The sequence below is a fragment of the Schistocerca nitens genome, chromosome 4 (genome assembly GCF_023898315.1).
Source record: "Schistocerca nitens isolate TAMUIC-IGC-003100 chromosome 4, iqSchNite1.1, whole genome shotgun sequence".
Taxonomy (NCBI): Eukaryota; Metazoa; Arthropoda; class Insecta; order Orthoptera; family Acrididae; genus Schistocerca; species Schistocerca nitens.
Window position 1 is genome coordinate 551,909,726 of NC_064617.1, and position 15,049 is coordinate 551,924,774.

At 44.6% G+C, this 15,049-nt stretch overlaps 1 protein-coding gene across 1 annotated transcript in view; it reads right to left on the reverse strand.

Annotated features, from left to right (window-relative positions):
- LOC126252072 (cholinesterase-like) overlaps window positions 1–15,049 on the reverse strand; it is a 61,865-nt gene that overhangs the window by 36,293 nt on the left and 10,523 nt on the right. Inside the window, 1 exon segment of the mRNA XM_049952919.1 lies at window positions 8,343–8,619. Coding sequence (XP_049808876.1) covers window positions 8,343–8,619 — 277 coding nt within the window.

Here is a 15,049-nt window from a genome sequence, read left to right on the forward strand (position 1 = left end):
ATAGTAGAAGTTAAAGATATATTTCGTTAGTTTCGAGGGCACGTGACTTTTTCAATGTGCCATGTGAACTTGACTAAATTTACATAGGGCAGAGAAACCACACCGCTTCAGGAACTTTGAAACGTCATCGATAATGGACCATAGCCTTACGAAACAATATAAACTCTCTTTGGAGATAATTAAATCCTTCTTCTGGTACTAGGATATGGAGTAGTGGATTTAATGGCTGAAATATACGTGGGACTGGGTCCTAGAAAAGGTGTGTTCACAAAATATTTAACATAACAACTGATAGCAAATAGAGGGATTGCTACTGAGGTGGTCTCTGTTCTCCTTCCATTCTTCATATTTATTGCCCACCTGTTAGTGGGTATTTGAGCATAGGGGCTGTACTGACTTGATGGGCCATACAGTGTGAATTCTGCCACATATGATGAATTTTTGTAGATGGGCCGGTTTCCAGCCTTTTCCTACATTTCTAACTTCTTAAACGGTATATAAATGCCCAGAACTCTCGATATCGATTTTCCTCTTCTATATAGGATTAAGTCCACGTGGAGGCTGCCAGGAGCGGTTTACTTATGGTTTTTAGTGTGTCTTTTATAACTACTTTAGTTCACCTGCTAATATTGAGGTTTAGGAGTTGGTGGAACAAAATTTAGGAATTCCATCGTGTTTAGCGGCTACTGGGGATTTATAATCATGATGCTATTCAGTTTCGGATACCGTCTCGTGTCATGTCTCCGCTTCTCAGTCGGGGAGATCCGCCGTCCTTGAATGGAATCCACCCGGCGGATTAACGAGGAGGGGCGATGAGCAGACCAGACTGGACGCAGTCTTAAGCGAGTTCCCCTATTCCACCAAGTTATTTCCGGGCTGCTATCCAAATCCGCCCAAGTTACAGGTCTTTCTCTGACTTTTACGTGAATAACACCATTCGCAGGCAATTGGGGTACACATGTTCCGTCTTTGGGGGTAACGAGATGTCGAGGGAAAGGACACTGGCCACGCCTTAAAGTAATCACAGAAAAATCCATCAATAACTATGCCGATCTTGTGCCAACACGGAATAAGATCACAAGGAAAAGAAAAGGAAGAAGAAGCTATACGGTTTCGGATACTTGTCGTGCCGTATCTCTCATTTATTTGTATGTTTTGAACTTTCCAACTGATTTCTACGTAAATTACATTACTTCTTCCTAAAATATAGATTCAATATTCACCGTTCATTTTGATAGCTCCTTTTTTGGACATAACTTGAATTCCTCTGATGCAAAATCATTCACCCACGTCACTAGTTAAAGATTGTCGCTTAATGTGTGCTTTTGTTCATAATCTTCTTCATTGACATACAGTATTCATTCATGAGTTTTTGTTATCTTTTGAATATTCACCTTTTGTTGTTTTTAGAGCATTATTTGCATCGCTGATCGTATTTCCTCATCCTGTAAATCTTTCTTCATGAATATGAATTGAATTTTTACATCATCACGAAGAAGTAATTTTGCAATAATTCCAGGGATTCTGACTCACACATTTTTTTTTTTTTTTGTCAGTTGTACAGGTACACACCTAGACCCCATGAAGACCAGCTTGAAAGTAATACCAGTCTCCAGTCTTCTTCAATCTATCACGGACACGTTACAGCGGTTGATCAGACATTATATAGGAGAAAAACACGTCAATCAGTTCTTATTTATTTTTCTTCAAGTTAAGAGTTTCGGTATTTCACTGTTGCCATCGTCAGGCCTCTGAACATTAAACATCATCAAGTAAACAACGTAGTCTATTTCTGATGTGTAACACAAAATAATGCTACAGATACAAAGCAAGACTGGCAAAGGTTGTTAACTACACAAAACGTAAGGTAAAGAGATATGAAGAGTTAAATGTGCACACTTCACACCATAATAAAACATGTATTGGTTGACATCAATAAACTAACACGTTACATATAATGACCTCTAATAGAAACTACAAAAAACAGGAATGTGAGATGTGACATAACCAATCAAATGCATGAAATGATCGGGAATCAGAACACATATTAGTAGAGGGGTTCATTTTAACCTTTTTAAATACACATTCAAGTCATACGGAAAAAAATCCTAATTATAGAAAGAAGACCACAATCTTTGATATAAAGCGTAATGTTAAGACGTATTATGAGCCATTAATGAAAGTAACTGAAATATCGTCTCCCTACCAAAGAAAAGGTTTTCCGTAGCAACCCCAATAGTCCTTGTATTATTATGTGAGGGACGGTACAGAATTAGCTAGTGCGGAAGGAAATCATAAACCTGAATAGCATAAAACTTAGTACCCGACCAGTAGTTATATGCTAAGCATACCTTTATCATCGAGTAGTCTGAACTAACCAGAAGACAAGCACTAACGATGGCTAACAAGAAACTCTAGACATCACATCAACTGTTGAAAATGCACTGACGAAGAAGAAGTGTATACACAGGACGTTAGTGGTATAAATGCAAATATTTCTATTGTCTGAGGACAGTTTACTGAACAACATTAAATCAGTATACAATTCTTTGGCAGACTAATGATTATTGCCATTACGAGTAGTATGTTCTTAGGTTGGTGAGTACCACCAAGTACACAAGGCAGTAAGTTAACTACTAATATTCGTTTTCCCCTGAGAGCAAATCAAGTATTGAAGTATGGATGTGTGAACGTAAAATGCATTGTCCACTTTATTGTCCAATTACGACCAATTGGAAAGCGGCGGGCACTAAATTAAACAACTTTCACATTGACTCAGGTACATGTTAAACTACCAATGACCATAATATCTCTTACTGTAACCCTAACACACTTTACGAGATGAAAGTTTCTATGGAAATATCAACACAAGAGCGCAAAAGGCATGGTTAATAAAAACCTTGGACTCTAATTACCAGAATCGCTTTTCAGTCAAAAGTACATTCGATGGCCCTAATTAGCGTGAAAGGCTTAGAAGGCACCGCAATTTCTGAACAACACAAAAATTCGATTTAAAAAAATCTGTGCCGACCAAAAAGTCTAAGCTAGTATGCGTATACACGACCGGAAAAAAATGGTACACCGGCAAAGACAGTTTCGATTTGGATCCCATGACAGCGTATCTCATCTGAGGAATAGTAGATGTACTGATAATGGTTTCTACGTCACCCGCCAACAGATAGCGCAGTGGCATAGCTATCCGAGCGCCATTTGCGTGTACCCTTTGATAGGGAATGCCTACAGCCAGAAGGCTCAGTGTGCTGCAAACACGTGAAGCAAACAGGCAACAATGATATGAAGATGCACTCGTGCTTCCTACTGCCAATTGAGCGAGTTTGAAAGCGGCCAAATTGTGGCCTTCGGAGTGGCAGGATGGTCCTTTTGAAGAATTGCCACACAGGTTCGACGTGCTGCGTCAGTTGTTCAACGCTGCTGGTATCAGTGGTAACGCCAACATCTTACATCCGTATACGAGGTCCTAGGTGCTCACGCAGCACAGACGGCAGGCAGGTTCGTTGTATTATTACCGGCAGCGGTGGTAGATCGCGTCGCTACCACAGCACAAATAATAGGGCTTGTGACCCCAGACGTGTCAACAGGAACTGATGTGAACCTGTTATTAGCAGCGGGACTACAGTAACGCACACAGCCCATCTTCCACTCACGCCACAGCAAAGACCTGTGCGGTGCGACTGGTGCTGTCGGAGGAACACTTGGAAGATGGAATGGCGTGCCGTGGTCTTCAGCGATGAGAGCAAATTCTGCCCGCACGAGAGAGGTGGTCGGCTGCGAGCACGACGTACACCTGGTGAGCACTTTCTCATAGAAAGAATTCATCCAAGACACATTGGTCCCACCTCATGCACTACGGTCTGGGGAGCGGTATGCCATAACTCTTGTTCATCTCTGGTGCTTCTTGATGGGACGGTAATCTGCGCTGTGTATGTTCGGAATGTTGTTGCACCCATTCTTCCTCCGTTCTTGCAATAGGAAGGTGATGTGTTGTTCTAATGGAATAATGCTCACCCACACACTGCCCGTGAAATTCACCGTGTTCTGCAAGACGTACAGCAACTTCCCTGGGCAGCACGATCTCTATACTTGTGGAATGTGATGGAACGAGAAATGACTCGTGCGACTCGCCAACCAAGAACTCGTACAGAACTACGTGAACAGTTCGAACAGGCCCTAACGTATCCCAGGACAGTTGAAAGGGTTTTGTAGTCCCCTTTCATTATCATTTTATTCCTTTCCAATGATACAGAACTCTCTTACATGCGTGAGTGAATGAATGTGGGTGTGTTTCATTTCGCTATACGGTAGTTTAGTCTGATGCAGAGAATCAGAGGTGGGCGTACAGAATGGCCAAACCTTGCAGTTTTCAGGTAGGCAAAGTGGTTTGCTCACATTTTGTGAAAGTTACCCTCGTTCGGTTGATGGCGGAAGCCTCATCTCTCGGTCTTCTTGGCCACGGGGTCGCGTGGGAGACGTTGGAGTGTGTGAGATTGGCAGTCTGCTTCCAGCTCGCCGTGGGTCTGCAGCCTAGGTCTCTTTGAAGAAGGGTGAGTTGACTTAACCGCGTTTCGCGTTGTCTCATAGCGAGAGGGGAGCTTTTAGCTTTTGGTCTCGCGTTTCGTCTTATAAAGATTGATTTGCTGGGTCGCAGACAGGACTGCAAGGCTTTTGCAGACTTTCAATTTGATTCCTAATGCAGACTTGACTTTGATCCGTGAGAGGAACGTACCACAAAGGCGTTGCATATGTTGGAGCGCCCTCGGTTCAGGGTGAATGTTTGTGTGCCTGCAACTGCGTGTGTATACTTTATTATCTTTCCCGAATCTTAGTAATCTTTACTTCTTTGTGAATTTTCAAAAATGGCTCTGAGCACTATGGGACTTAACATCTGTGGTCATCAGTCCCCTAGAACTTAGAACTTCTTGAACCTAACTAACCTAAGGACATCACACACATCCATGCCCAAGACAGGATTCGAACCTGCGACCGTAGCAGTCGCGCGGTTCCGGACTGAGCGCCTGAACCGCTAGACCACCGCGGCCGGCTTGTGAATTTTGTTTGTCTCATTTCTTTATGTCCGTTGAAAACATATCCACATTGGTTAATATTAGAGTTTGATGGCCCTGTGCCATTATCCTTTGTCTGTTCAAATGGGTCCTCTGTAAAATGTTAATTGTTCGCGATTGTGTGGTTTGATGTCACTAAAATTTCGCGACGGCAGGTAGAAACAGAGTCTCCGTGAACCACGTGCGCTCACGAGTCTGTTGTGAAACGTACAGCGTTTCACAAGCAATTGTACTTAGTTAACAGGCAACAGCAGTTCTATAGATGCATTACATCAATGTTTTAAGGAATAAAAAATTTTTCCTACAATCTTATCCAGTGTACCGATGTTACGTCTCCATTACCTGTGTCATTTACCTTGTAGCTTTCCTTATCAGCCCATCCATAGCGTTTCCATGTGCACAGGTCCAATAATTAGTGTCCTTTTTTTATTTAATACAGATGCTCTGGAATAGATCCTGTTTTCAGGAATGTTGCTGCAAGCTGCAGTTATGCACAGTGTTCATGCACTCTTTACTTTATTCAATATTTGATGCACGGGAACAATGCCTGGATCATATTAATAACTACACCCCATTATTTATCAGTGACTTTACCAAGAATGTTCTTTTGTGAGTTTGTCTTATGAATAAATTAAGTAATTTTCCGACTCAGCGCAACCTCTTACTTGTCGTGTGGCTAGAATTGGTGGCGACCCAATCTTTTACGTTGATGTCAATGTCAGATCGGATTTTCTTACTCAAAGTGCGCGTGGCCCTTTTAGCCATCAGGATACATTCAAAGTGCGCTTCACGCTTCTTACACATAGCGACCTTTTATTCACGCTACTTACACAGTGATCGCCAGCTGTACGATAGACTGGATGCCAAAAGTAACGCCTGCATTTCCACTCTTGGAGGACATAACCAAAAACTAGTATGTTCAAAAATGGTTGAAATGGCTCTGAGCACTATGGGACTCAACATCTTAGGTCATAAGTCCCCTAGAACTTAGAACTACTTAAACCTAACTAACCTAAGGACATCACACACACCCATGCCCGAGGCAGGATTCGAACCTGCGACCGTAGCAGTCCGGCGGTTCCGGACTGCAGCGCCAGAACCGCACGGCCAAACTAGTATGTGTCTTTCAGCTTGGGTCGATACCTGTTACTCAGAAACGCTTCTGCTATTCATCGGTAAATGTAACCATTTCATGTTGTCCATATGCAATGTTGCAACAATAAATACTGAATGAATTGGGAAGCTCTACAAGGGGGTACTAATTCTTTTTTTGGCACTGTATATAATGTTTATTGATCTACTTTATTGCGCCACTGGTGATATAAGATTCTGTAACAGTTGCGTGGAAGAGTGTGCCAGTTGCTTGTTTCTTAAAACTCAGATCCACACACTTTTCTGCTGGACAATAATTAAAGTTTTTGTTTCGCGTTAGGTGACGATGGAGATGAAGGTTGTTTGAACATGAACGTTCATTTTGAAGATTTGTGGAGAGAAAGCGTTTCCTCTTAATCATCAAACTGGTATCCTAGAAAACGTCTTGTTCCAAGTATATGCACCAGATTTTGTTACTCTGTTTTATTGTTTCACCTCAATATCAGACTCACTGATTATTATTATACTTCTTCAGTTTGATTTTTATTAAACGGGACACATCAGTAATTTCGGATACAGATATATTGGTTACTGTGTGTTCTTCATGGACAAAGCGTGTAGTTTACGGTTAGCGTTGTGACCTTAAAAATTGTGTAGTGCCACACAACCTCGTCCGCAGAGGTGAGCTGTGAAGAACTGTTTTAATACACTCCTGGAAATGGAAAAAAGAACACATTGACACCGGTGTGTCAGACCCACCATACTTGCTCCGGACACTGCGAGAGGGCTGTACAAGCAATGATCACACGCACGGCACAGCAGACACACCAGGAACCGCGGTGTTGGCCGTCGAATGGCGCTAGCTGCGCAGCATTTGTGCACCGCCGCCGTCAGTGTCAGCCAGTTTGCCGTGGCATACGGAGCTCCATCGCAGTCTTTAACACTGGTAGCATGCCGCGACAGCGTGGACGTGAACCGTATGTGCAGTTGACGGACTTTGAGCGAGGGCGTATAGTGGGCATGCGGGAGGCCGGGTGGACGTACCGCCGAATTGCTCAACACGTGGGGCGTGAGGTCTCCACAGTACATCGATGTTGTCGCCAGTGGTCGGCGGAAGGTGCACGTGCCCGTCGACCTGGGACCGGACTGCAGCGACGCACGGATGCACGCCAAGACCGTAGGATCCTACGCAGTGCCGTAGGGGACCGCACCGCCACTTCCCAGCAAATTAGGGACACTGTTGCTCCTGGGGTATCGGCGAGGACCATTCGCAACCGTCTCCATGAAGCTGGGCTACGGTCCCGCACACCGTTAGGCCGTCTTCCGCTCACGCCCCAACATCGTGCAGCCCGCCTCCGGTGGTGTCGCGACAGGCGTGAATGGAGGGACGAATGGAGACGTGTCGTCTTCAGCGATGAGAGTCGCTTCTGCCTTGGTGCCAATGATGGTCGTATGCGTGTTTGGCGCCGTGCAGGTGAGCGCCACAATCAGGACTGCATACGACCGAGGCACACAGGGCCAACACCCGGCATCATGGTGTGGGGAGCGTCTCCTACACTGGCCGTACACCACTGGTGATCGTCGAGGGGACACTGAATAGTGCACGGTACATCCAAACCGTCATCGAACCCATCGTTCTACCATTCCTAGACCGGCAAGGGAACTTGCTGTTCCAACAGGACAATGCACGTCCGCATGTATCCCGTGCCACCCAACGTGCTCTAGAAGGTGTAAGTCAACTACCCTGGCCAGCAAGATCTCCGGATCTGTCCCCCATTGAGCATGTTTGGGACTGGATGAAGCGTCGTCTCACACGGTCTGCACGTCCAGCACGAACGCTGGTCCAACTGAGGCGCCAGGTGGAAATGGCTTGGCAAGCCGTTCCACAGGACTACATCCAGCATCTCTACGATCGTCTCCATGGGAGAATAGCAGCCTGCATTGCTGCGAAAGGTGGATATACACTGTACTAGTGCCGACATTGTGCATGCTCTATTGCCTGTGTCTATGTGCCTGTGGTTCTGTCAGTGTGATCATGTGATGTATCTGACCCCAGGAATGTTTCAATAAAGTTTCCCCTTCCTGGGACAATGAATTCACGGTGTTCTTATTTCAATTTCCAGGAGTGTAGTTTAGGAGAGCTGATTATAAGAGGAAATGATCACTTACCAAGCTGCCCCAGGCGGTAATTAACAGTGACCAAAATGACGCCGTAGGAGATGAAGAAGTCGGGACCGTACTCGCGGTCAGAGCCGCTGCCGCGTACGTACGATCCGCCGTACACCCAGAACATGACGGGCAGCTGCGCGCCCTCCTCTGGAACGCCCGGCACGTACACGTTCAGGTAGAGGCAGTCCTCCGAGCCGCTGCCGTCCTCTTGGACGCAGTCGCTGCCGTACTGGGTGGCATTACGCACTCCATCCCAGTTTCCTGCCGGCTGCGGAGCCTGCGACAAATTGTTGGAGTGAATTTCAAATCGCGTAAGGCTTCTTCAGATATGCGTTAATCAACGTTTTCATTCAACCGAAACAGGTACAGATATAATAACTATAAGTGCTGAATGTCACATAAAGTCCGATTGTCTTTGTGAGGTAGCTGCATGTCCTACTTTTACGCATTTTTTGCAGGAATCTCATTGTTGCCTACGGCTGCTTGTAATCATGGAGCAACAGCTGATTGGGCTGTATCCAGTGGTAAAGAAAATAATCTTCGCCTGTCCCAGTGATTCGTTGTTTAAGGTTATCGATCGCATCGTGCGTGAAGTGAGTAACTATCACTTGGTGCTTACAGTTGACAGATAGCATTCTTGAAATGTAGGCACGTCGGTATCTGTAACGTGGAACGTTGTCGCTTTAATAATTGTTTCAGACAGAGTGTTTGGTATTACGAAGTGCTTTCAATACATAATTCATCCCCCTTTTTTCTCTACCAATTTCGTCTGAAAAAAATGCGGCATTTGTTGTGAGACATTGTGGAACATTTCCTCTTCAGCCTCTATATTTTCATAAAGTTCCGATAGGTGGAGTGTTTACATGTAGACTTCAAAATGGTGTCTGTAACAGAGAGACGTTCCAGGCGGAGATATCGCTAAGTTGCTTTGGCGGAAAACCGGAACATCGCAGATATTCATAGGCGCTTGCAGAATGTCAACGGAGACTGGAAGTGACCAAAAGCACGGTGAGTCGTCGGCTGAAGCGTTTGTCGTCGTCGCTAGAAGGCCATGCAAACCTGTTCGATCTCCTGCGTGCCGGCCAGACGCACACAGCTGTGAAACTGAAGAAACGACTTCAGCGTGCTTGTAGCCACAAAAATGCAAACGAACAACTTTATAGCAACGCAAGGCTTCACACAGGTCTGCAACCCGAGAGGAGCTCAAAATACTTAATTGAACTGTTCTCCCTCATCCAACTTACAACACGGATCTATCAGCTTCCAACTTCTATGTGGTTGGCTCAATGAAGCATGCACTCCGCGGGAGGCAGTACGTCGGTGGTGCGGAGGTCATTGATGCAAGCAAGACGTTGCCTCCGTCGTCTACCAGTAGTGCGGTACCATCCGGGCGAAAAGCCCTCCCGGTAACGTAGTGTATGGCTGTCGCACTGGACGAAGTTTCTACATCTACGAGTTGAAAAATTGGGTTTTGTAGCCAAAAGAGCGGGGAATACAAAGGTATATTGGAATTACGTCTTTCCGATCGCTCAACGAAGGAGGCAATAATTAAGAAGTTTGTTACCTGTAATTAAATGTTAGAACTTACAACCAACATCATCCGAATTTCCAGAATGAGATTTTCACTCTGCAGCGGAGTGTGCGCTGATATGAAACTTCCTGGCAGATTAAAACTGTGTGCCCGACAGAGACTCGAACTCGAGACCTTTGCCTTTCGCGGGCAAGTGCTCTACCAACTGAGCTACCGAAGCACGACTCACGCCCGGTCCTCGCAGCTTTACTTCTGCCAGTACCTCGTCTCCCACCTTCCAAACTTTACAGAAGCTTCGCAGGAGAGCTTCTGTAAGGTTTGGAAGGTGGGAGAAGAGGTACTGGCAGAAGTAAAGCTGCGAGGACCGGGCGTGAGTCGTACTTCGTTAGCTCAGATGGTAGAGCACTTGCCCGCGAAAGGCAAAGGTCCCGAGTTCGAGTCTTGGTCGGGCACACAGTTTTAATCTGCCAGGAAGTTTCATCATCCGAATTATCATCATATTCAAACTAAAATTTCCTCATTAACTTTCAAATTAAGATACATATATCGATGCACCTGCGTGTCGTAAATGCGACCGGTAGACATAATCATAATCAGCAGAACGGAAACTTATGACCCACGGATTGGACTGGACTGGAATGGAAGAGTAGAAGAGTACTGAACGTTGCAGTGTGTCCGGAAACGGACGGCATTCGTACCAGTGCGTTACCCATAAACATTAATGTCACGGGCGCAGTAGTTTTGACCCTATGCGCTGGGAGAGATAGCGTTGCGTCATGTTACCGGGCCGCCCACGGGCTTAATGAAGTATGTGGAACTGGTCTGTTGTCAACAAAGACTGCCCGTGCCCACTTTACTACCATGCACTAAGAGGGCGGGTTAACTTCCACCGCCATTTCGCTGATGGCTGTACTCGGCGGTTAACTGCAGTGAAAATAATACTGAGAAAGACGTTTCTGGTCGATACAAGCAATAAAAATAATTATGATTCTGATAGGACTCTGTATCTGAAACCCATGCTTTTCAAAATACACCCCTTAGCGTACTACGTACATTGAACAGCTAAAAATTTATGATATGTTTAATGGCAGGTTGGTCCATATTTGGAACGCAGTACCGCAGCGATACTACGTGTAATGATTACGATAGTTCACGGGGAAGGATATTGGCGGTACGTAGCACCAGCTGTGTGCGCACAGGACACGCAATTCTTGTCGAGTAAGAGCCCATAGTATTTAACTGTGGAACTAGCCCATCATAGGAACATCGGGCTTAGATTAGGCGAATCTGATGCCCAAGAAATCAGTGTCAGCTACCCTCAAACCATTGTACCACGATTCTGATCTTGTGGCACGTACAGTTATCCTGCTGATAGATTCTGTTGTCATTTGGGAAGACATCGAACATGAAACAATGCAGGTCCTCGACAATAATGTTCACGTAATCCACAACTTTTATGATGCCTCAGGTAATTCGAACAGGTCCCACGGGAGTCCAGGCGAATGTCCCCCACAGCATAATAATGTCCACAATGACCCATCACGTGTCTCGGTACTGCTGCCCTCCTGCACGGCACAGTATCCAGACGCGACCATCGACCTAGTGTAACATGAAATGGACTCATCCGCCCAGGCGACAAGCTCCCATTGATTACCATGCTATCTGGATGATCCAGTGCCCCTACTGCTGTCGCAGTTGACAGTGTCCTTGGATCAAAATGAAAATACGAGTGGGTCGTCCGCTGCAGAGCCCCTCGTACAACAACGTACGCTGAACAGTGTGCCCCGTAGCATTTCTGACTGGACCAGCATTTTGCTGCAGACGTTGACTGTTCAGAGATGTCACTAAACCCACCCAAAGATGTAAATAACCATGAATGACCAGCGCCTAAGAGACGGAGTGGGTCCGACAGCCGATCAGTTCCAGTCACTCCACCAGGAATTAGGTACAGGGCTCATGTTGTCTGTAGTTCAACCATGCCTAGACGGTCAATACTGCATCCGTATTGATACTTCGTGCCAGGAAGGGCTCTCAACAAGGGAAGTGTCCAGGCGTCTCGGAATGAACCAAAGCGATGTTGTTCAGACATGGAGGAGATACGGAGAGACAAGAACTGTCGTTGAAATGCCTCGCTCTGGCCGCACACAGGACTGCCATCACGCTCTCATCACCGATGAGTGTTGCATATGACTTGAACCAGACCATCGTCGGAGACGACTAAGCGGCACTATGTGGGGCCGACATACGCCGCTGGTGATCATGTAAGGCGCTGTACGGGCTGTACGATAGTGCAACCAAATCGGCAGCATATTGGCGAGCCATTCGTCTTCATGGACGACAATTTGGGCCCTCATCGTGCTCACCTTGTGAATGAATTCCTTCAGGACAAACACATCGCTCGACTAGAGTGGCCAGCATGTTCTCCAGATATGAACCCTATCGAACATGCAATGGGATTGATTTAAAAGGGCTGTTTACGGATCTACACCGAATCGCCGTTGAGGAGTGGGACAATCTGGACCAACAGTGCCTTGAGGAACTTGTGGATAGTATGCCACGACGAATACAAGAATGCATAAATGCAAGAGGAAGTGCCACTGGGTATTAGAAAATGGTTCAAATGGCTCTGAGCACTATGGGACTTAACATCTATGGTCATCAGTCCCCTAGAACTTAGAACTACTTAAACCTAACTAACCTAAGGACAGCACACAACACCCAGCCATCACGAGGCAGAGAAAATCCCTGACCCCGCCGGGAATCGAACCCGGGAACCCGGGCGTGGGAAGCGAGAACGCTACCGCACGACCACGAGATGCGGGCCTGGGTATTAGAGATACCAGTGTGTACAGCTATCTGGACCATCACCTATGAAGGTCTCGATGTATGGTGGTACAACATGCAATGTGTGGTTTTCATGATCAATAAAAAGGTTACGGAACTCCGGAACCGAGGTGATGCAAAACGTTTTTGGTGTGTTCATGTTAGCCAATGGAAGTATTTGGGCCTCTAAGTCTTATGTGAAAATCGTCGTGTTTTGAATATGTCTTGACCGGGGGCCATAGCATTTACTGCGACACATTACGGATATAGAATGCACAGTACGATTACGAAACACATGAGCAATTACACTCAATTTGAATCAAGCGCATTCATTGGTTTCGACATTCACTGCTCATGATTAAATATTACACTTTCCAAAAGCTTTACGTCAGTGGCTTAAGTCATTGGTTTGGCATGTGACTATGTATAGACGCACTCCTTCGAGGCTCATCGTGGTTGTTGCCTCTTCTACCAGCTCATTTGATTATTCTATTGTTCTTGTTTCTACATGAATAATTTTGCTCCGAATCATTAATAAGGAATTTGAAAATCTATAGAAATACAACTGTAACATCTAATTTTGACCTATTTTGTATGTGTATCGATATTTCTATGTCAGTTTGAATTGTTACTTATATAAGATGTATCTGTGATTGAAATTCTTTGATTATGTATACATGTTTCAGTTATGTGAAACTTTTGATCAATTTTGTTTAAATTATGCTTGTGAATTTAAATAACTACTGAAATAATTGTTATGTCATGGACTATAAATGACTTGTTCCTTAATTAGGAAACGTAAGGTTAAATGTAAAAGATGGGCGAAGCACCACAGCTACGAAAGTAGACTGGCGGAGTGAAAAAGCTGTGGTTGGCGCGCAAGTGGCAACTCGTGATTTGTGAAGGTAAGGACTCTAGGCTGAGCAGTGTTCCTCGATAGCAGAAGCGGGTCATTGTCGCTCATATTCCTGAAGTTTTGAGACGAGAAGAGCGTAAGGGCAATATTTATGGGCCTCGGATGCTGCATTATCATCGCTCGGTTTTTGGCCTTGTAAAAATATAATTCCATCGCCATAAGATATGTAACAGGGCGAGCGCAACGATATTGGTATGATTGCATTGCTGCCAGGGTAACAGCCACTGCAAATCGCGCCACCAGTGGCATCAGTATCCCACTAAATTATTTATATTTGGCACTTTGTAAATGGACCAGCAAATTATGAAATTTGGTTGATTATATAATAATAATCGTAGTGTTACTAAAAGCACTGTCTTACACCCGTGAATATCCCAAATCCCAAACCTCGACAGGAATCCTATCCTAGTAAATTTAATTCTGAGTGTCCAAATTTGTTATGAGAAAGTGGTTGAACTTGAATTTAATGTTGTGTTGTCATTTGCTCAGCCAATTATAATTTTGAGTAAATCAAAAAACTGCTTATGAAAACACATTAGTTATTTAAAGAGTTATAGTTTACTGTGCTTTAACTAATTAATAATTAATGGTAAAAAATGGCTCTGAGCAGTATGGGACTCAACTGCTGTGGTCATTAGTCCCCTAGAACTTAGAACTACTTAAACCTAACTAACCTAAGGACATCACAAACATCCATGCCCGAGGGAGGATTCGAACCTGCGACCGTAGCAGTCGCACGGTTCCGGACTGTGCGCCTAAATTAATGGTAAGAATATTTATCTTTTTTCATAAATACTGGTGTAGTTTTGTTAATGAACACGGTTCTTCAAACCATGAACCTTTAATGATCCTTATGTACTAGGCTAGTTAGTTAATGAAGCAATGCAAAGGCTCTGAATGAGTTAGATTTGCTTTATGGTTAGTTGCTTCAATCCGAGTTTAGGAAAAACTATTTACTGTCTTATCTATTCTAATGGAAGTTGGTTAATGCACAAGCATAGAGACCCTATACTAATCATTAATAGATTATGATCATTAGCAGAACCCCTGATTTAAATTCAGAATCATTCCAAGCTTTTCCCTATTCGGTATTACTACTACTTCCATGTGTCTCGGTATTTTGTTTTATAAACTGTTGCACCTTCTTCAATTAAGGTACGTGTTGTTGAGAGGCATATGTTGCTGTTTACTATGTCATTGGCCGTTTGCCTTTCTGACTTACAAGTTAGTAGCACATTTATCTGCAAGATTAGACTACTGTGTTATAGTGTGAACAGATCTAAGGAAAGAGTTCAGTGTGCGTGACAAGGAATGTTAGGTTAGCCTTAGCACTGCATTCTGCTTTATCATTTTGCTTGACACAAGCATGCCTAATTAGGCTGGCGACCTGTTTCAATATGTAATGTTACAACTTTCTTTTGAGCTGGGAGAATGTCT